The sequence below is a fragment of the Pan troglodytes genome, chromosome 7 (genome assembly GCF_028858775.2).
Source record: "Pan troglodytes isolate AG18354 chromosome 7, NHGRI_mPanTro3-v2.0_pri, whole genome shotgun sequence".
Lineage (NCBI taxonomy): Eukaryota > Metazoa > Chordata > Mammalia > Primates > Hominidae > Pan > Pan troglodytes.
Genome location: NC_072405.2, coordinates 134319823 through 134342870, shown reverse-complemented (window position 1 = coordinate 134342870; position 23048 = coordinate 134319823). Strand labels below are relative to the sequence as shown.

Sequence of the window (23048 nt, the reverse complement as noted above, 5' to 3'; positions counted from 1 at the left end):
TTCCGAACCCTTGAACTACAACGACATTGCTCCTGCCTGGATCTGCAGCTCCACGACCCTAAAACCAGAACAAGACCTCTCCTCCACGGGTTGCCAGCTACCAGACCCTCGAATTACAACAACATTGCTCCTGCCTGGGTCTGCAGCTCCACGACCCTCAAACTAGAACAAGACCTCTCCTCCCCGGGTCGCCAGCTTGCAGACCCTCAAACTACGACAACATTGCTCCTCCCTGGGTCTGCAGCTGCATGACCCTCAAACTAGAACAAGAGCTCTCTTCCCTGAGTTGCCAGCTTCCTAACCCTAGAACTACAACAATATTGCTCCTCCCGGGGTCTGCAGCTCCACGACCCTCAAACTAGGACAAGACCTCTCCTCCCCGGGTCACCGGTTTGCAGACCCTTGAACTACAACAACATTGCTCCTCCCTGGGTCTGCAGTTCCACGACCCTCAAACTAGAACAAGACTTCTCCTGCCCGGGTTGCCAGCTACCTGACCTTCGAACTACAACAACATTGCTCCTCCTTGGGTCTGCAGCTCCATGAACCTCAAACTAGAACAAGACCTCTCCTCCCTGGGTCTCCAGCTTCCTGACCCTGGAACTACAACAACATGGCTCTTCGCTGGGTCTGCAGCTCCTCAACTCTCACCCTAGAACAGCAGCACCAGCTCCTTCCTGGACCTCCCGATCAATGACCCTCAGACTTCAAAGGCAGCACCAGCTCCACCCCCAGGCTCCAGCTCCAGCACCCTCAGATCTGAACAGCAGCAGCACCAGCTCCTGTGTGGCTCTTCTGTCTCACGATCCTTAAATTAGAACAGCAGCACCATCTTCTCCCTGGGTCTCCAGCTCTACAAAACTCAGGCTAGAATTGCAGCACCGGCTCCTCTGGGATCTTCAGCTCCACGACCCTGCAACATCAATGGCAGCACCGGCTCCTCCCCTGGGCTCCAGCTCCAGGACCCTCAAACTTGAACAAAAACACCAGCTCCTCCCCAGGCCTCCAGCTCCTTGACCCTCATAAACAATCCCTCCTTATGAAATGTAGCAGTCAGGAAAACTGTAGAGGAATAAATAAATGTTTTCCTTTCAAAAAAAAAAAAGTAATTAATTTGTTTTTAAAAGGCAAGGTCTTGCTCCATCACCCAGGCTGGAGTGCAGAAGGAGGATGGTTTTAAATGAGAGAGGGAAAACAGGAAGAAAAGTAACTTTTCCTTTTTAGTCTCTACGTGCCAGGCATGTGTGAAAGTCAAGATAATAAATGTATTCCATAGTGGTTGTACCAGTTTACATTCTCAACAGCAGTGTAGAAGTGTTCCCTTTTCACTGCATTCATGCCAACTTCTATTTTTTTTATTTTTTTGATAAAGGCCATTCTTGCAGGAGTAAGGTGGCTTTGTGCATTTTGAGCATTGTGGTCTTGATTTGCATTTGTGCATTTTGATCATTTGTGCATTTTGAGCATTGTGGTTTTGATTTGCATTTCCCTGATCATTAGTAATGTTGAGCATTTTTTCATATGTCTGCTGGTCATTTGTGTGTCTTCTTTTGAGAACTGTCTATTCATGTCCTTAGCCCACTTTTTGATGAGATTTTTTTTTCTTGCTAATTTGAGTTCCTTGTAGATTCTAGATATTAATTCTTTGTCAGATGTATAGATTGTGAAGATTTTCTCCCACTCTGTGGGTTGTCTATTTACTCTGCTGTTACTTTTGCTGTGCAAAAGCTCTGTAGTTTAATTAAATCCCACCTATTTATCTTTGTTTTTGTTGCATTTGCTTTTGGGTTCTTGGTCATACAATCTTTGCCTAAGCCAATATCTAGAAGGGTTTTTCTGATGTTATCTTCTAGAATTTTTATAGTTTCAGGTCTTAAAGAACTAAAAGTAGAACTACCATTTGATCTGGCAATTCCACTACTGGATATCTACCCAGAGGAAAAGAAGTCATTAAGCAAAAAAGATATGCACATGCATGTTTACAGCAACACAATTTACTATTGGAAAAATGTGGAACCAGCCCAATTGCCCATCAATCAATGAGTGGATAAAGAAACTGTGGTGTGTGTGCATACGTATATATGATGGGATACTACTCGGCCATAAAAAGGAATGAATTAATGGCATTTGCAGCAACCTGGACATGATTGAAGACTATGATTCTAAGTGACACAACTCAGGAATGGAAAACCAAACATCGTACGCTTTCATTCATAAATGGGAGCTAAGCTATGAGGATGCAAAGGCATAAGAAGGATACAGTGGACTTTGGGGACTTGGAGGGGAAAGGGTAGGAAGTGAGTGAGGGATAAAAGACTACAAATTGGGTTCAGCGTATACTGCTCAGGTGATGGGTGCACCAAAATCTCACAAATCACTACTAAAGAATTTACTCATGTAACCAAATACCATGTGTTCCACCAAAACCTATGGAAAAAGGCAATTTTTAAAAAGATAACAGATGTAAGTGCGTTATATAAGCTGAAATTACTAGAGAAATGTAAAAAAATAATCATACTATCAATGAGGGTAAAGGCATGTGTCCCAAACTAAACTTTGGCATTTCATGGCTTGCCCATCTAACCACCTTTCCCTCCATCCACTTTTCTTCCATTCTTTTCTTCCATCCATCCATCTGATATTTTTTGTTGCCAGGAATTAATGCTAGTAGGTTACCTGCTTGGCTAAAAAGGGCAAGAGGAGGATAGCAAAGTAGCTAAAAGGGGAAGCTGCGGAGCCAGAAGGAATATTTAAAGATGGCAGTTGGAAATGTGAGCATGCTGATAAGAGGCAGTTAACAGTGTGAGAGAGATGACAGAAAAGCAGCAGTTAATTTATAGATTTTAATTCCAAGAAGGAAGGAGGTGGGTGTGGAGGTAGCTAAGGGGGGAGAAATATAACAAAAAGTTGAAGAAGTTCCCTGCCTAATGACAGCTATTGTTTTGACCAGGTTTTCCCCCAAACCCCACGTAATTTTTTCCCAAACACCTGGGACTGTGTGAAGAGAACTGTAGAAGACTAAAGTCCATGGAACGGGTGTGACAGGATGGCATATGGAGGAAGAAGCCTCTAGAAAGTAGGGGGGAAGAGGGAGAGAGGGAGAGAGGGAGAGAGGGAGAGAGGGAGAGAGAGAGAGAGAGAGAGAGAGAGAGAGAGAGAGAGAGAGACCTTTGTTTTCATTCCAAAAAGCTAAAGAGAACTTCAGCCTGAAAGAATGGATGGTTATTCTTTTTAGCTCTTCCACGCAAATTTCCTCTGAAGGAGACAATAAAATTAGTGAAGGTGCCCCGTGGTCTGCTCTGCAGAAAACAGACCAGCAGGTGTTTACTCAGAAGAGAAGCCACATAAGTTTTTGGCAGAAACTGAGGTTGTTATTACAGCAGGAGAACAAAAACAAGTTTAGAAACCAAACTGCTCTGTTTTATCTCTTTAAAAATTATTGCACTAAGAATCCTGCAGATAGATAAATTCCCACCCCAAATTTTGCTTTGTCTCAAGGTTTCTTTGGTTTGGGTCATCTCGTGCTAATGATGTTCAAGGCCTTTGTCTGTTTGGTTCTCAGGGACCTCCTAGTCTTAGTGTGTCTACATGGACAAGGATGCTGTGGCTTCTCAGGCAAACTGCAGTGCAGCTGGAGGGCAGCAGATGGCAAGGTGCTGTGCTGTTTGTGGAAAGAGGAGACTGCCAGTCTAAATGGCTGTCCTGATACAGGACCAGCTTTGTGACTTTGGGTCATCACATGATGACCTGTCATTGGATATCTTATTCTCCAGTCCCATTCCGGAGCTCCAGCCTAGTAAATAAGCTGCATGTGAATGCATGTGCTTTGCAACACTGGAAAGCCCAGAACAAATCCAAGGTGACATTTTAATGGGGGCAACAAATAAATTGTGTGTGTTCATATATATGTGCACATGCATGCATATATGTGCACACATGTATAGGGGTTGTTTGTAGACATAGAATTTTCCAATTCAGCTGCTGCCTCCCTGGCTTGCCACTAAATAGACAGAGCCTCAATATGGTGACTGAAGAATGTACAGAAAGCCCAACTGTACCAAAAAAATACCAGCATGACTTATTTTTATCTCCTTGAGCCAGCAGGACAGCACTGATATGAGGTGCATCCAAGGATGCTTTGAGACCTCTCATCTCCTCCTAAACCCTTCCCTTACCATCTTCCCCTGAAACCCCCACCAATAGTCAACAATGGCTAATCCATCAAGGTAGAGAATGTCTTCACTGCCTGGCCCCAGTGCAAAGATGCAGAGTACCTCTGAGTAGTCTCAGAACAGTGCCCCAGAACTTCAGATCCAGCTGTTCCCTCACTGATGGCCTCAGTTTTGAGAATGAAGTTAAAAGACAGAGGAATTTTGGGTTCTCTCTGGTGTTGTGAAGAACGACAGATAAACAAGTATGGCTTTCAGGGAACCAAAAATTACCCCAAAGAAGGTGATTCTTGGAAGGCCCGTGGAAGGACAGGGTTTAGAAAATTCAGGGAATGCTCAAAAACAAGAGGACAAACAGCTAAGACTATTTCAATGGACTCCATTCTGCTTTGTCCTAAATGCTTTCCCTCAATCCCTTAAGCACATTCTCATCCTTTAGGATGTTACTCTTTCTGTGACTTTTCCCAACTCCTTACCTCCTCTCCAGTGGGATTACTCACCTGACTCTGTTCCCATAGTACTCTGTACCCAATCCAGTTATAGTAATTCCTTAACTTATTCAAAAACACTTATGAGCACATACTGCCGTTCACTGGTCACAGAGATGAACAGATATGTGTGTGAATAAGGCATAGTCCCTGGCCTCAACATGCTCCCAGTTTAACAGAGGAGAGAGACAGGTAAAAAGTCTTCAGTCAGTGCTTGGGGGAGGTGAGGACAAAGTCTAAATCAGACTGGGGATTCAGGGAAGGGAATTGGGCTTTGTCTTGAACCTAGCAGTTCTGAGGAGGGAGATTATTGCCAGGCGTAAGGAAGAGTGTGTTCTAAGGTCCAGAAGCAGCACACAGCAGGACATATTGGGATACTGCCATGGGGCACTGCAGTTTGGAATAGAAGAAAGAATTTGTGGAGTGGCCAGAAATGAAGGTGGAGAAGTAGACTAGGATCAAATCCATAAGCTATGGCCTCCGGAATTAATCCTGAAAGCCACAGGAAGTCAATGAGTGATGTGAATCAGGAGAGTAACTGGTTCTCATAGCTTAGCGAAGGTCTTGAATAAGATTCAAGCCAGGTAGGAGGTGTTGTTGCTGTTGTTATTTTCTAGTAATGTAGGGTGAAGGTGCCAATGGCCAGAATTTTTAAATGGCATATCTATATATCTACATATGAGAAATACTTAAGAACTGTGTTGACTGGCTTCATCACTGAGCAGATGCAGGTAGGAAGGAAAAGAGAACAGTTGACAATTTTTTTTTTTTTTTTTTGAGACAGAGTCTTCCACTGTCGCCCAGGCTGGAGTGCAGTGGTGCGATCTCCGCTCACTGCAACCTCCGCCTCCCGGGTTCAAGCAATTCTTCTGCCTCAGCCTCTTGAGTAGCTGGGATCACAGGCGCCCGCCACCATGCCCTGCTAATTTTTTGTATTTTTAGTAGAGACAGAGTTTCACTATGTTGGCCAGGCTGGTCTTGAACTCCTGACCTCACGATCCGCCCACCTCGGCCTCCCAAAGTGCTGGGATTACAGGCATGAGCCACCTCGCCTGAACAACAGCTGACAATTTTCTTGTCTGTGGCTTGGAGGACTCAGAATGGTGGGCTGAGAGATAGGAAAAATAGGGAAAGAAGAAAAGTTGTCTGTGAAGACAATGAGCCTGGTGAGTAATCTGTGGGACATCCAAGCAGAAGTGCTTAGATCTGCTGCTCAGGAAAGAGGGCTGTCTAGGAAAATAGATTTGGGAGTCCCTGTTATCCTGAGAGTAGTCATGGTTCAGTCCCCAGAGAGTGTCTAGATTGAAAAGAGCAGAGGGACTGAGGAGCGTAGAGATGTAGCCTTGTCAGGGCCATACAACATCTTCATTCTCTTCACATACAAAATGGGGGAAGAAACATGCTATTATGAGAATCCAATGAGATCATACATATTTCAAGATCTGGCAATAAAAGATTCTCACTACACTATCCCTTCTCGTTTGATTGGTGCTTGACACCACTTTCTTTTTAAAAATTCTGTAATTTTACTTCTATTTGCAGGTTGAAAATTTGAATGGATTAAAGGAGATCAGTGAGAGTACATGTAAGTGCCCCCAGCTGTTTTCTGAAATTATCTTTTCTGGTGTCTGACAATTTTTTTTGAGTCTTTCAGTTTTGCAAATGACTGTGTCAAAAATAAGATAAGAAATAATATATTCAATAATCCCATCAAATTGAATTTACATAATAGCACAGGACTCAGATGAATATAATAAGAGGGTTTGGATTGAAATTGTAAGTTCTGACCTTCCTATCTTACTTTGCTTCAGTTATAGAATAAAGGGTGCTTCAGATATGATCATCACCATCATCATTGCTCTGCCCTTAAATGAATTACCTAGATGTATCTGGAGGGTTGTCATGTTGCTAAAGATTCAGTTGAGTGGTACTTACCATCTTGCTCCTATTTGCACCTTGTTCTCATAGCTGAGATTAAAAAATTATGTTTCTGGCCAGGCACAGTGGCTCAAGCCTGTAATCCCAGCACTTCAGGAGGCCGAGGCAGGAGGATCATGAGATCAGGAGATTGAGACCATCCTGGCCAACACGGTGAAACCCCATCTCTACTAAAAATACAAAAATTAGCCGGGCATGGTGGTGTGTGCCTGTAGTCCCAGATACTCGGGAGGCTGAGGCAGAAGAATCATTGAACCCACAAGGCAGAGGTTGCAGTGAGCTGAGATCGTGCCACTGCACTCCAGTCTGGTGACCAAGCAAGACTCCTTCTCAAAAAAAAAAAAAAAAAATAGGACATTTCTGATTTTAGTGAAGAACTGAAGAAAACAGTCCTAGAAACTGGACAAAATTCCACCAGCAAAATCCTTGACTGTTCTCCCAGGCTATGTCTCCTACCTGTTCCCTTCTGTCACCAGTGGCTTCTCCGGGTGAGTGGTGGAGGCCATAGGAATGGGAACATCATGGGCCACATCCCCTTGCCCTTGGTGAAGCAGTGGAAGGGGGTCTTCTTCAGCTGATTCAGCTGACTTCTTACTCCCATGATGGGATCCTCCATCAATCAGGTTTCCAAAATTACCTGCAGAGGCAGTAGCAAGGGGAAAGGGGTCAGGTGGTGGTAATCAGAATCAGTCTGCTTGCCATAAAGGATCCAAGCTCATGTTCTCCCACAGCAATAAGGTAAGCTCTCATTATGAAGGTAGAAAGAGCAATGATCAGACCAACAAGACGGACAATGACGATGAGCTATCATCTCTGTCTATCTTATTTTCTCTTTTGTAATAACTACACAAATGACAAATTAGAAAATACAATCAAGTAAAAAAAGAGTCATTAGAAATCACAAAACTGTTATAACCATTTTAAACATTATAGTGTATAACCTTGCACTGTCCCTGAGAACCTTGCACTATAGAGATGTTGGTAAAGAATCATAGATACGTCATTTTGTAACCTGCCTTTTTCACTAAATAAAATATCATGAACACCTTTCCAAACCTGCTTCTTCTGTAAGAGAAGACTTCTTGTCTAAATCCCCAATTAAGGGCGGGGGGGTGGGGGTGGGGGGAGAGAGAGAGAGAGAAGCAGAGTGGGGAGAGAGGGAAGGAAAACATCATTTTTCCCCTACAAATAGGGCAGCTTTTGTGCTATAAATATCTTTGTATAGGAATAGATATTCACTGCAGGCATACTGGTGTCATTGATCTTTCCATTTTGTAATCTAATTTCAAATGCTTTAAAAGATTTAGATGAACATTCCTCTCTTTTGGAAGGAGCTCCAAAGCTAGCCATATTACAGAGTTGGTTGACTGTTCAAATCAAGAAAGGTTCAGGATCAAAAGCCCATAATCACAAGGACCTCTTAGCTTGGGAAGCCTTCCTAACTTCTCCTTTCCTGACCCCTGCCTTTCCTCTCCAGGCAGGCCAGGTGTCACTACTCTGTCTCCCTGCAGTAGTCATTGGTGGTGCCCCACCCAGATCCTCTTTACCAGGAAGGAGCCCCCAAACCCTAGATACTGAGATCACTGCTAATAGCTTCCAACAGCCACCTTCCGTGCAGAATTGCCTTCTACTAATGGAGTCTGCCTCTCCACGGAAGATTATAAGGCCCCCTTCTTGTGCCTGAAGCCACTCACAGCTTCGTGTGGGGATATAAAAGCCCAGCCCACATGCCTCAAAGTGGGGCCAAGTCTGTGATGCCACTTGCTTGAGAGCGCCTCACAGGATCAGGCTGTAGCTGGTCTCCCTGCCCTCAGAGACCTGCCCTATGCTCCGTCACCCACTTCTCCTGAGAGCATGCCACCCAAACCTTACATGTATGAGAATCTTCCCAAGTTTCGTTTCTGGGAACCTAAGCTAAACAGGTCCCTAAAGTCACATCATATTCCCATCATTCCTCTACCATCTTGTTTTCAAATAATTTACTTAGATGTCTGCAAATGTCTTGAGAATGAAAATAGTATCTTGCTAATTTTTGTGTCTCCACTGGTCGTGGAATAAACACAGGGAGGGTCTTGATTCATATTTAGTGAATCAGTGACCTCAATGTGTTTCTATGTCCTTAAGAGTCTTTCTCCCAGTTCATTCCAGTTCATTCTTTTCTTCCCTTCTCCATTATTCTTACCTTAGGAATAATACTAAAATACCTGAGAGAGGCATAATAATATCCTAGAAAAAGAAGGAGACTTAGAGTTAGCAGGTTTTGTTTGAGTCCTCTTTTTAAAATTCACCAGCTATATAAGCTGAGGTGGTTATTTGACCTCTCTGGATATCCACTATGGCTGAAACCATTGAATTTGTGGTAAATCAATCACAAAGGCAGAGCATGAGAGCAGAGAAGCAGGATAATTAGATGAGGTTTTTAATAGCAAAACAGGGAAGAGAATTGAGACAGCCGGGAAGAGTGTGGCTAAAGGGATGAAACTTGTGGTCTGAGATGGACAGAGATGAAACTGAAACAGAAGAAAGGATTGGGTATCTTCATGAGTCAAAAGGAAGATATTATAGTAAGAGACATTGAGAAGAACGGAGGGCAGGGCCAGAGAATAGGCTATTGGAGAGAAGGTCAGAGGTGGGGACACTCCCATATGCAGCTCACTACCTCCCTGTGGATCCCAGTCCACTAAGGGAATTTACTGCCTATAGGCAAGTTCTTCCTTGGATAGACCCCAAATCATCCCATTTTTTCACGAATGACCATGTGTTCTTAGGCCCATCCTAGAGCCCCACATCATAAGTCTCCTTCCTCTTCTCTGGTCCTTTGATGCTTGAAGCCAGCTGCCAGGTCTCTCTCAGTCCCCACCCAAACCTCTCTTCTCAGAGCTAACCCTCCTGGGTCCCTCTGCCCTCTCTATAAAGATACATGTTCCCAAAATGTATCTCCATTTTCTCGTCATGCAGACAGGAGATTCTTTGTTAGGCTTCCAGCTGTACGGCTTAAAAGGGCTGTATTTCATCTCTATTTTTTTCTGCCTTGTTGAAAGAGAGCTTCCTGAATATAAATCATGACCTTCTGTGATGGAATGCTCTTTCTGGGAATGGCTTTCCCAGTTGCATAATAGCCCAAGAAGATTTGGAGAGTTACATAATAACATCTACTGTATGCATGGCACTTTGTATGCCTTAACTCCTTAAACTTTGCAACTCTATGAGGAATTCATTTCACAGATGAAGAAACCGAGACTCAGAGACATTAAGTGAACTCTGGGTAATGCAACCAGGATTAGGAATCCAAGTATGTCCGAATCTAAACCTACAGTCTTAATCACTTTTGTGAAGTATGAAAATAAATCTAGAGGTGGAGCAAGATGGCCAATAGAACCCTGAAGTGATCACCCCCTACAGAAAGACCAAATTAAACAACTCTTCATACAAAATAAGCACCTTCATAAGAACCAACAATCAGGTGAGTGATCACAGTACCTGGTTTTAACATCATATTAAGGAAAGAAGCACTGAAGAAGGTAGGAAAAACAGTCTTGAATTGCCTAAAGGTGATTCATTCTTCTCCATCCCCTAGCAGTGGCCAAATGGTGTGGAAAGAAAATCTGAGCACTTGGGGATGAAAAAAATGCAGTGATTGTGGGATTTTGCATTGGAATTCAGTGCTGCCTTGTCACAGTGGAAAGCAACACCAGGCAGAACTCAGCCGTCACCCAAGGAGGGAGCATCTAGACCAGACTTAGCCAGAAGCAAATCATCCATCCTAAGTTCCAGCAAGCTTTGCCACTGCAGGCTGAGGTGCTCTGTGGTCCTAAATAAACTTGAAAGGTAGTCTAGGCCACAAGGACTGCAATTTCTGGAAAAGTCCTGGTGCTATGCTGGGCTCAGAGACAGTGGACTTGGGGTGTACATGCCCTAGTGAGACATAAGCTGGGGCAGCCAAGGAATTTTCACTCTTCCCCCAACACTTCATAGCTCTAGGAGGGACTCCTTCCCTCTGCTTGAGGAGGGGAGAGAGGAGAGTAAAGATGACCTTGTCTTTCAACTTGGATACCAGCTCAGAATTAGCACCACACAGAGTTGTAAGATCCACATTTCAGGCCCTAGCCCACAGAAGACATTTCTTTTGTTTTGTTTTTGTTTTTGTTTTTGTTTTGAGATGGAGTCTCGCTCTGTGGCCCAGGCTAGAGTGTAGTGGCTTGATCTCAGCTGACTGAAACCTCTGCCTCCCGGGTTCAGGCAATTCTCCAGCCTCAGTCTCCCAAACAGCTGGCATTGCAGCCATGTGCCACCACACCTGGCTAATTTCTGACACCTGGCTAATTTTGTATTTTTAGCAGAGGCAGGGTTTCACCACGTTGGCCAGGCTGGTCTCAAACTCCTCACCTCAAGTGATCCACCTGGCTTGGCCTTCCAAAGTGCTGGGATTACAGGTGTGAGCCACCGTGCATGGCCCCCAGATGACATTTCTAAACACACCTTGGAGCAGAAGGGAACCCTCTGCCTTGAAAGGAAGAACCCAGTCCTAGCAGAATTAATCATCTGCAGACTAAAGAGCCTTTGGGCCTTGAATAATTAGCAGTGGTAGCCAGGCAGTACTCACCACCGTCCTTGGGTGAAACTCAGCACCATGCTGGCTTCAGGTGTGACCCAACACATTCCCAGCTGTGTTAACTATGGGGAGAAACCCCTTCTGTTTGAGGAAAGGAGAGGAAAGAATAAAGGGGACTTTGTCTCACAGCTTAGATTCCAGCTTGGCCACAATGAAGTAGAACACCAAGCAGGCTCTCGGGGCCCCTGATTTCAGGCCTTCACTCTCCTAGACAGCATTTCTGGACCTGACTTGGGCCAGAGAGGAGCCCATTGTCACAAAGGGAGGGACCTAAGCCTGGATTCATCATAAGCAGACTAAAGAGCCCTTGGGCCTTGAGTGTACATTGCTAATCACCAGGCAGTACTTGTTGTGGGGCTAGGGCAGCAGTGGTCATGGGTAGAGACTCAGCTGCTTGAGAAAAGGAGAGAGAAGAGTGGAAAGAATGTTGTCTTGCAACTTGGATGCCAGCTCAGCTGCAGTAGAATAGAAAACCAGGTAGATTTCTAAGGTTTTAGATTCCAAGTCCTGGCTCCCAGATGACATCTCTGGACCCATCTGGGGCCAGGGGTGAACTCATTGCCCTGAAGGAAAGGACAGGCACCTGGCTGGATTAACCACCTGCTGATGTACAGCCCTTGGTCCTTGAGTGAACACAGGCAGTAGCCAGACAGTGGTCACCATGGGCCTTAGGCGAGACCCAGGGATGTGCTGGCTTTGGGTCTGACCCAGCCCAGTCCCAGTGGTGGTAGCAACAGAAGTGCTTGTGTCACCCCTCCCCCAGCTCCAGGCAACTCAGTACAGAGAGAGAGAGAGAGTTTCCCTCTTTTTGAGGGAAACTAAGAGAACAAGTGTCTCTGCCTATTAATCAAGAGAATTCTTTTGGATCTTACCCAAGATCACCAAGGCAGTACCTCTACAACTCTGCAAGAGCCACAGTGTTACTAGGCTTGAAGTTCCCCCTAATTCAGATGCAACTGCAGTAACCAAAGGATTAGATCACAACTCCCAAGTCCCTTCAAATATCTAGAAAGCCTTCCAAAGAAGGATGGGCGCAAACAACCCCAGACTACAAATACTATAATAAATACCTAACTCTTCAATACCCAGACACCAAATAATATCCACAAGCATCAAGACCATCCAGGAAAACATGAGCTCACCAGGCAAACTAAATAAAGCACTAGTGACCAATTCCAGAAAGGCAGAGATATGTGAGCTTTCAGAGAAATCAAAATAGCTGTATAGAGGAAACTCAATAAAATTCAGGATAACACAGAGAAGCAATTCAGAATACTACCAGACAAATTTAACAAAGAGATTGAATAATTAGAAAGAATCAAGCAGAAATTCTGGAGCTAAAAAATGCAACCAACATACTGAAGAATACATCAGAGTCTCTTAACAGCAGAATTAAGCAGAAAGAATTAGTGAGCTTGAAGACAACCTATTTGAAAATACACAGAGGAAGCAAAAGAAAAAAAGAATAGAAAAGAATAAAACATGCCTATAAGATCTAGAAAATCGCCTCTAAAGGGCAAATCTGAGAATTATTGGCCTCAAAGAGGAGGTAGAGAGACAGAGATCAGGGTGGAAAGTTTATTCAAAGGGATAATAATAACAGAGAGCTTCCCAACCCTAGAGAAAGATTTCAATATTCAAGTACAAGGTTATAGAACACCAAGCAGATTTAATCCAAAGAAGACTACCTCAAGACATTTAATAATCAAAGTCCCAAAGCTCAAGGATAAAGAACCTAAAAGCAGCAAGAGAAAAGAAATAACATACAAAGAAGCTCCAATACATCTGTCAGGAGACTTCTAAGTGGAAACCTTACAGGCAAGGAGACAGTGACATGTCATATTCAAAGTGCTAAACAATAACAACAAAAACCCTTTTATCCTAGAATAGTATATTTAGCAAAAGTATTCTTTAAACATGAAGGAGAAATGAAGACTTTCACAGACAAATAAAAGCTGAGAGATTTCATCGACACTAGACCTATCCTAAAAGACATGCTAAAGGAAGTTTTTCAATTTGAAAGAAAAAGATGTTAATGAGCTACAAGAAATCATCTGAAGGTACAAAACTCACTGGTAATAGTAAGTACACAAAGAAACATAGAACATTATAACACTGTAATTGTGGTGTCTAAATTACTGTATCTTTAGTAGAAAACTAAAAGACGAACCTATCAAAAACAAATAACTACAACAACTTTAAGACATGGACAGTATACAACAAATACCTAAAAGTGAGTGGATGAAATTAAAGTGTAGAGTTTTTATTCATTTTCTCTTTGCTTTTTTTGCTTCTTTATACAACCAGCGTTATCATAAATTTAAAATATGGGTTACAAGATCGTATTTCAAGCCTTATGATAACCTCAAATCAAAAAACATACAACAGATGCACAAAAAATTAAAAGCAAGAAATTAAAACATGCCAGAGAAAATTGCCTTCACTAAAAGAAAGACAGGAAGAAAGAAAAGGAAGACCATGAAACAACCAGAAAACAAATAACAAAATAGCAGAAGTAAGTCCTTACGTATCAATAATAAAATTGAATGTAAGTGGATAAACTCTCTAATCAAAAAATATACAGTGGCAGAATAAATAAAAACACAAGGTCCAATGATCTGCTGCCTATAAGAAACACACTTCACTTATAAATACACATAGAGACTGAGAAAAATGAAAAAGGATATTCCATGTAAATGGAAACAAACAAAAAACAGGAGTAGATATAATTATATCACATAAAGTAGATTTCAAGATAAAAATTATGAAAAGAGACCAAGGAGTCATTTCAGCAGGAGGATATAACAATTGAAAATACAAAGGCACCCAATGCTGAAGCACCCAGATTTATAAAGGAATTATTATTAGAGCTAAAAAGAAAGATAGACCGCAACACAATAATAGCTGGAGACTTCAATACCCTACTTTCAGCACTGGAAAAATCATCCAGACAGAAAATCAACAGAAAAACATTGGACTTAATCTGCACCATGGAACAAATGGACGTAATAGATATTTATAGGACATTTCTTCTAATGGCTATAGAATACACATTCTTCTCAGCACATGGATCATTCTCAAGGACAGACCATATGTTAAGGCCACAAAACAAGTCTTTAAAAATTCAAAACAATTAAAATTATATCAAGTATATTCTCTGATTACAATGGAATAAGACTAGAAATCAATAACGCGAGAAATTTTGGAAATTATATGAGCACATATAAACAATATATTCCTGAATGCCAGTGGGTCAATAAAGAAATTAAGAAGGAAATTTAAAAATTTCTTGAAACAAATAATGGAAACACAACATACCAAAACCCATAAGATACAGCAAAAGCAGTACTAAGAGGAATGTTTATAGCAATAAGCACCTACATCAAAAAACTAGAAAAACATCAAATAAACAACCTAACGATGCATCTTAAAGAGTTGAAAAAGCAAGAGCAAACAAACTCAAAATTAGTATAAGGAAAGAAATACAGAGCAGAGCAGAACTAAATGAAATCTAAACAACAACATAAAAACAATACAAAAGATCAACAAAATGAAAAATTGGTTTTTTGAAAAGATAAAATTGACAATCCTGTAGCCAGACTAAAAAAAAAGAGAAGACCCAAATAAATAAAATCAGAGATAAAAAGGAGACATTACAACACATATTGCAAAAATTCAAAGGATCATTAGAGACTGCTATGAACAACTATGTGCCAATACATTGGAAAACCTAGAAGAAATGGATAAATTCTTAGACATAAACAACCTACCAAGATTGAATCATAAAGAAATGCAAAACCTGAAGTGGCCAGTATTAAGTAATGTGATCAAAATCATAATAAAAAGTCTCCTCACAAAGAAAAGTCCAGGACCCCATGGCTTCAGTGCTGAAATTCACCAAACATTTAAAGAAAAACACAAGTTTTTTCAAGATGGTGGACTGAAGGCATGGTTACCATGACTCTCCCACTTGGAAAGACAAAATAGTGTGTAGAGATTCATGCTGTGAGCTTTTTTTCAAGAAACAATGCAGGAACTTCACAGGAAAACTTTCTGAAAGAAACTACAGACCCTCTGAAAGAAGCAGTGGGCTGCAGCCTAAACTGTGAGCCAGGCAGGATATTTTAAGTCCCCAGACTGTGAGAAGGAGATAAATTGCCTCTGGGATATACACTCCCACCAGAGAATCTCACAATCCAGGCCATGGAGGAAGACCTTAACCCTAACAAGTGCTAACTTATTTAGGGAGCAAAGAGAAACATAAAAGTAGAAGCAGCCACAAGTTATGCATACATTCCCAATCTCCAGTACAGATGGAGGGAAGCCATTCCTGATCCTACCTCACAGGGGACCTTGTAGAAGCCTGCCAGCTAACTCAGGTGATGGTTGCAGGTTTACAGAAGCCCCCAACTGAGAGGTACAAAGTAATCTCAAGTGGGGACAAACTCCCTTGGCCAGAACTGGGAGACAAGTGGGAAACCTGTTGCAGCCACAAGTGCTAGAGCTGGGAGCCTGGGTTTTGTGGATGAACTGGGAGGTGTGTGGCCTGCAAGCTGCAGTTGCTCTCTCCACCAGGGAAGGCTTATGACCTGGGGCAGTTGTAAGTTCTGAGCAGAGACTGCCTGGCATTTAGCTAGCTGCTGCTGGTGGAATACCATGGGTGAAAGATCTGTCTCGCCAATGTGTGGGAGCTGGGTGGGGCTTACTGCTGCATGCTACCCCCCACTCCTTCTCTGGACTCTTCCGTACAGAAAAGGCAGCTGTGCTCTTTCTTGAAACATTGCCCCAGTGGTCAGAGAACTGTTTCCCTAACTCCCCATTGGAGCTGCTGCTTGCCCTGCATGTGAAGAGCCAGAGCATGGACTTGAGAGACCCAGACCCAGACCCCACCTGTCTTTGAGCCTCCACCCACACTGGTAATGTAACACAAAGGACAAAATTTGGAAGCTCTGTGGTTCCACTCATTGCCTGAGATGCCAGAGTACCTCCTCTGGGCAGCATAAGGCAAGCACAAATCCCACCACCACCACTGCAGCTGATACCTTTTTGCAAGCACCACCTCCTGGCTGGAGGCCAACCGACACAGTCTATTACAGCACCTTCAGGTAGAATAACAGCATCCAGGAAGGAGAAAACTTGTGCATGGCCTTAACTAACAGCATTGCTGAGCACCCTGGATAAACAGGAGGTCCTAAGTCTGCCTACATGATCAGCTCATTACTACTACAACCTGCATTTGAGAAAGCCAACACACTAAGGCTATTTATAATTAGAGAATCTCACAGAGTCTACATCACTCCCCTGACCACCCTCATTAGAACTGGTACTGGTAGCCACTGCTGGGAGACTTGAGGACAGACCACATCACTGGATCATTTGTAGGCATTTTCACAAACAAGCCTGGATTGTGGCAGCCCCTCTGGGTGGCTAGACCCAGAAGAACAGCAACATTTACTGTAGTTTGGCTCTCAGGGACTCCTACTCTGAGGGAAAGGGGCAGTGCATCATATTAAGGGAGCACCCTGTGGGACAAAAAAATCCACATAGCAGGCCTTGAGTCCCAGAACTTTCTGCTGGTGGGAAGTTTCTTTTAACAGAGGCACAGCTGCAGTGCTGGGCTCAGCAGGAAAGTCTGTAACTCTACCCCAAAACAGTCAGGCAGCCCTGGTGCTCATCAAATAAACATTTGGTCTTGGATATACATTCTTCTTATCAGCACAGGGAACATTCTCCAAGATAGACGATATGATAGGACACAAAACAAATCTCAAACTTTTTAAAAATTGAAATCATATCAAGTATCTTCTCAGACCACAGAATAAAACTAGATATCAATTCCAAAAGGAATCCTCAAGACTAAAAATACATGGAAATTAGTCTGCTCCTGAATGATTTTTGGTTTAACAATGAAACCAAGATGGAAATTTTAAAATTCTTTGAAATAAATGATAATAGTGACACAACTTATCAAAACTTCTCAGATACAGCAGAAGCAGTGCTAAGAGGAAGGACTAAATGCCTACATCAAAAAGTCTGATAGATCACAAATTGACAACCCAATGTCGCACCTCAAGGAACTAGAAAAATAGGAAAAAAACAAAACTCAAAGAGTTAGCAGAAGAAAAGAAATAACAAAGATCAAAGCAAAACTAAATGAAATTGAAACCAAAAATATACAAGATCAATGAAACAAAAAATTGGTTCTTTAAATAGATAAGCAAAATCAATAGACCATTATCTATATTAACCAAGAAAAGAAGAAGATGGAAGATGCAAATAATCTCAATTAGAAATTAAAATGGAGACATTACCACTGATACAACAAAAATACAAAAGATCATTCAAGACTACTATGAACACTTCTATGCACACAAACTAGAAAATCTAGAGGAAATGGATAAATTCCTGGAAATATACAACATTCCTAGATTAAGAAAGGAAGAAATAGAAACCCTGAAGAGACCAATAACAAGCAGTGAGATTGAGTCAGCAATGTAAAAAAAATTGCCAACAACAAAAAAATCCTAGGGCCAGATGGATTCACAGCTGAATTCTACCAGACGTTAATAAAAGAGTTAGTACCAATTCTACTGAAACTATTCCAAAAGATTGAGAAAGAGGGAATTATTTCAAACTCATTCTATGAAGCCAATATCACCCTGATTCCAAAACCAGGAAAGGACATAACAAAAAGAGAAAACTATAGACCAATATCCCTGATAAACACAGATGCAAAAATCTTCAACAAAATACTAGCAAACCAAATCCAACAGCACATCAAAAAGAAAATACACCGTGATCAAGTGCATTACATTCCAGGGATGCGGGGATGGTTTAACGTATGAAAGTCAATATAAGTGATACATCAAATAAACAGAATTAAAAACCATATGATCATCTCAAAAGATGCAGCAAAAGCATTCAATAAAATACAGCATCATTTTATGATTTTAAAAAAACCCTCAAAAAAGTAGGCATGGAAGGGACATATCTCAAAATAATAAAAGCCCTATATGAAAAACCCTCAGCCAACATTATATTGAATGGGGAAAAGTTGAAAGCATTTCCCCTAAGAACTGGAACAAGATAAGGAAGCCCACTTTCACCACTTCTATGCAACTTAATACTGGAAGTCCTAACCAGAGCAATCAGGCAAGAGAAAGAAATAAAGGACATTCAAATTGGAAAAGAAGAAGTCAAACTATTGCAGTGTGCTAATGATATGATGATATACCTAGAAAACCCTAAAGACTCCTCGACTTGATAAACAAATTCATCAAAATCTCAGGTTACAAATCAATGTACACACATCAGTAGCACTGCTATATACCAACAACTTCCAAGTTGAGAATCAAATCAAGAACACAATCCCTTTTACAATAGCTGCAAAAAAGAAAAAAAAAAACTAGGAATATACTTAACCAAGGAGGTGCAATATCTCTGCAAGGAGAACTACAAAACACTGCTGAAAGAAATCATAGATGACACAAATGGAAACACATCTCATGCTCATGGATTAGAAAAATCAGTGTTGTGAAAATGACCATACTTCTCAAAGCAATCTACAAATTCAATGCAGTTCCTATCAAAATACCAACATCATTTTTCACAGAATTAGAAACAATCCTAAAATTCATGTAAAACCAAAGAAAGAGCACAAATAGCCAAAGCAATCCTAAGCAAAAAGAACAAATCTGGAAGCATCACATTACCTGACTTCAAGTTATACTGCAAGGATATAGTTACTAAAACAGCATGGTATTGGTATAAAAGCAGATACATAGACCAATAGAACAGAACAGAGAACCCAGAAATAAAGCCAATACTTACAACCAACTGAATTTTGACAAAGCATACAAAACATTAATTTGGAGAAAGAACACCCTATTTAATAAATGGTGCTAGGAAAACTGGATAGCCACACGTAGAAGAATAAAACTGGATCTGTATCGTATACAAAAATCAACTCAAGATGGATCAAGGACTTAAATCTAAGACCAGAAACCACAAAATTCCTAGAAGAAAACATAGAACAATCTATTCACGACACAGTCCTAAGAAAAGAATTTATAACTAAGACCCCAAAAGCAAACACAACAAAAACAAACATAAATAAGTGGGACCTAATTAAACTAAAAAGCTTCCACACAGCAAAAGAAATAATCACAGTAAACAGACAACCCATAGAATGGGAGAAAACCTTTGCAAACTATGCATCCAACAAAGGACTAATATCCAGAATACCAGGAACTCAAACAAATCAGCAAGAAAACAGATCTCATCAAAAAGTTGGCAAATGACATAAATAGACATTTCTCAAAAGAAGATAATACAAATGGCCAATAAACATATGAAAAAAATGCTCAACATCACTAATGATTAGGGAAATGCAAATTAAAACCACAGTGAGATACCATCCTACCCCAGCCAGAAGGGCCATTATTAAAAAGTCAAAAAACAATAGATGTTGGCGTGAATGTGGTGAAAAGAGAATGCTTACAGACTGCTGGTGGGAATGTAAATCAGCACAATCTCTATGGAAAACTATATGATGATTTCTTTTTATTTTATTTTGTTTTTTTGAGGCAGAGTCTCCTCTGCCACCCGGGCTGGAGTGCAGTGGTGCTATCTCGGCTCACTGCAAGATCCGCCTCCTGGGTTCACACCATTCTCCTGCCTCAGCCTCCCAAGTAGCTGGGACTACAGTCACCCACCACCACACCCAGCTAATTTTTTGTATTTTTAGTAGAGACAGGGTTTCACCATGTTAGCCAGGATGATCTCGATCTCCTGACCTCGTGATCCGCCCACCTCGGCCTCACAAAGTGCTGGGATTACAGGCATGAGCCACCGCGCCCAGCCGGTGATTTCTTAAAGAACTAAAAGTGGATCTACCATTCAATCCAGCAATCCTACTACTGGTTATCTACCCAAAGGAAAAAAGGTCATTATATCATAAAGACTCCTGCATGTTTATGTTTGTTGCAGCACAATTCACAATTGCAAAGATATGGAACTAACCTTAATGCCCATTGACTAATGAGTAGATAAAGAAAATGTGGTATATACACACCATGGAATACTACTTAGCCATAAAAAAGAATAAAATAATGTCTTTTGCAGCAAACTTGGATGGAGCTGGAGGTCATTATTCTAAGTGAAGTAACTCAGGAATGGAAAACCAAATACCATATGTTCTCACTTATAAGCAGGAGCTAAGCTGTGGGTATGAAAAGTCATACAGAGTGGTATAATGGACTTTGGAGACTCAGAAGGAAGAGGTATGAGAGGACAAAGGATAAAAAACTATATACTGGGTACAATGTACACTGCTTGGGTGACAGGTGCAGTAAAATCCTAGACTTCATCATGGACTTCACCAAGGATGAATACAATTCATCCACGTTACCGAAAACTATTTGTATTACAAAAGCTACTGATATTTTAAAAATATTTTTAAAAAAGAATTCCAATACAAAAAAATGGAAGAGGAGGGAATACTTCCAAACTCATTCTACAAGGCCAGTATTACCCTGAAACCAAAACCATACAAAGACACAAAAAAGAAAATTACAGGCCAATATCCCTGATCAACACTGATGCAAAAATCCTCAACAAAATACTAGCAAACCAAATTCAACAACACATTACAAATATCATTCATCATGACCAAGTGGGATTTGTACTAAGGATGCAAAGATAGTTCAATGTACGCAAATCAATATGATACATCACGTCAACAGAATGGACAAAAACCATATGATCATTCCAATTTATGCTGAAAAAGCATTTGATAAAATTTAACATCCGTTCATGATTAAAAAACTCTCAAAACACTAAGTACAGAAGGAACATACCTCAATACAATAAAAGCGATATATGACAGACCCACAGCTAGTTTCACACCAAATGGAAAAAAAACTGAAAGCCTTTCCTTTAAGATCTGGAAGAAGAAAAAGATGCCCACTTTCATCCCTATTACTGAACATAATACTGGGAGTCCTAGAGACAGAAATCAGACAACAGAAAGAAACAAAGGGCATCCAAATAGGAAATGAAGTAGTCAAATAATCCTTGTTTGCAGATGATATGATCTTATATTTGGAAAAACCTAAATATTCCACCGAAAACCTGTTAGAACTGATAAACAAATTCAGTAAAGTTGCAGGATGCAAAATCAACGTTTAAAAATTAGTAGCATTTCTATATGCCAACAGTGAACAATGTGAAAAGGAAATCAAGAAAGTAATCCCATTTACAATAGCCACAAATAAAATAAAATACCTAGAAATAAACTTAATCAAAGAAGTGAAAGATCTCCACAACGAAAACTATAAAACACTGGTTAAAGAAATTGAAGAGGACACAAAAAAATAGAGACATATTCCATGTTCATGGATTGGAAGAATCAGTATTGTTAAAACATCCACACTACCCAAAGCAATCTGCAGATTCAATGCAATCTCTATCAAAATACCAATGACATTCTTCATAGAAATAGAAAAAAATTCTAAAGTTTACATGGAACCACAAGAGACGCAGAATAGCCAAAGCTATTCTAAGCAAAAAGAACAAAACTGGAGGAATCATATTACCTGATTTCAAATTATGCTACAGAGCTATAGTAACCACAACAGTGTGGTACTGGCATAACAACAGACACATGGACAATGGAACAGAATAGAGAACCCAGAAATAAATCTATTCATCTATACTGAACTCTTTTTTTTTTTTTTTTTTTTGAGACATGCTGTCTGGTTTTTTTGAGTTGTGCTCTGTCACCCAGGCTGGAGTGCAGTGGCGCAATCTCAGCTCACTGCAACCTCTGCCTCCCGGGTTCAAGTGATTCTCCTGCCTCAGCCTCCCAAGTCACTGGGATTACAGGCACACACCACCACGCCCGGCTAATTTTTGTATTTTTACTAGAGATGGGATTTCACCATGGTCTCGAACTCCTGACCTCGTGATCCGCCTGCTTCAGCCTCCCAAAGTGCTGGGATTACAGGTGTGAGCCACCGCACCCAGCCAGTGAACTCATTTTTTACAAAAGTATCGAGAACATGTGTTGGGAAAAGGACAGTCTCTTCAATAAATGGTGCTGGGAAAACTGGATAGCCATATAAAGAAGAATGAAACTAGACCCCTATGTTCCACCATATACAAAAACCAAATCAAAATGGATTAAAGACTTAAATCTAAGTCCTCAAACTATAAGCTACTACAAGAAAACATTGGGAAAACTCTCCAGGGCATTGATCTGGGCAAAGATTTCTTGAGTAATACACCACAAGCATATGCAACCAAAACAAAAATGGACAAATGGGATCACATCGAGTTAAAAAGCTGATGTACATCAAAGGAAACAATTCATAAAGTGAGGAGACAATCCACAGAACAGGAGAAAATATCTGCATCCTATCCATCTGACAAGGGATTAATAACCAGAAGCTATAAGGAGCTCTAACAACTGTATAGGAAAAAAAAATCCAATAATCTGATTTTAAAATAGGTGAAAGATCTGAATAGCCATTTCTCAGAAAAAGACATACAAATGGCAAACAAGCATATGAAAAGGCGCTTAGCATCATTAACCATCAGAGAAACATAAATCAAACTTCAATGATATATCATTTCACCCCAGTTAAAATGGCTTGTCTCCAAATAACAGGCTAATAACAAATGCTGGTGAGGATGTGGAGAAAAGCGAACCCTCATACACTGTTGATGGGAATGCAAATTAGTACAATCACTATGGAGAACAGTTTGACAGTTCCTCAGAAAACTAAAAATAGAACTACCATATGAGCCAGCAATCCCACTGTTGGGTGTATATCCAAAAGA

The 23048-nt window shown here is 41.0% G+C and overlaps 1 protein-coding gene across 2 annotated transcripts in view; it reads right to left on the bottom strand.

The window, feature by feature from the left end:
* Positions 1–23048, bottom strand: part of FER1L6 (fer-1 like family member 6) — a 195354-nt gene that overhangs the window by 111593 nt on the left and 60713 nt on the right. For both annotated transcript variants that reach the window (XM_054657466.2, XM_016959831.4), the window contains one exon: positions 7052–7232. In XM_054657466.2, coding sequence (XP_054513441.2) covers positions 7052–7232 — 181 coding nt within the window. The remainder of the gene's footprint in view (positions 1–7051; positions 7233–23048) is intronic.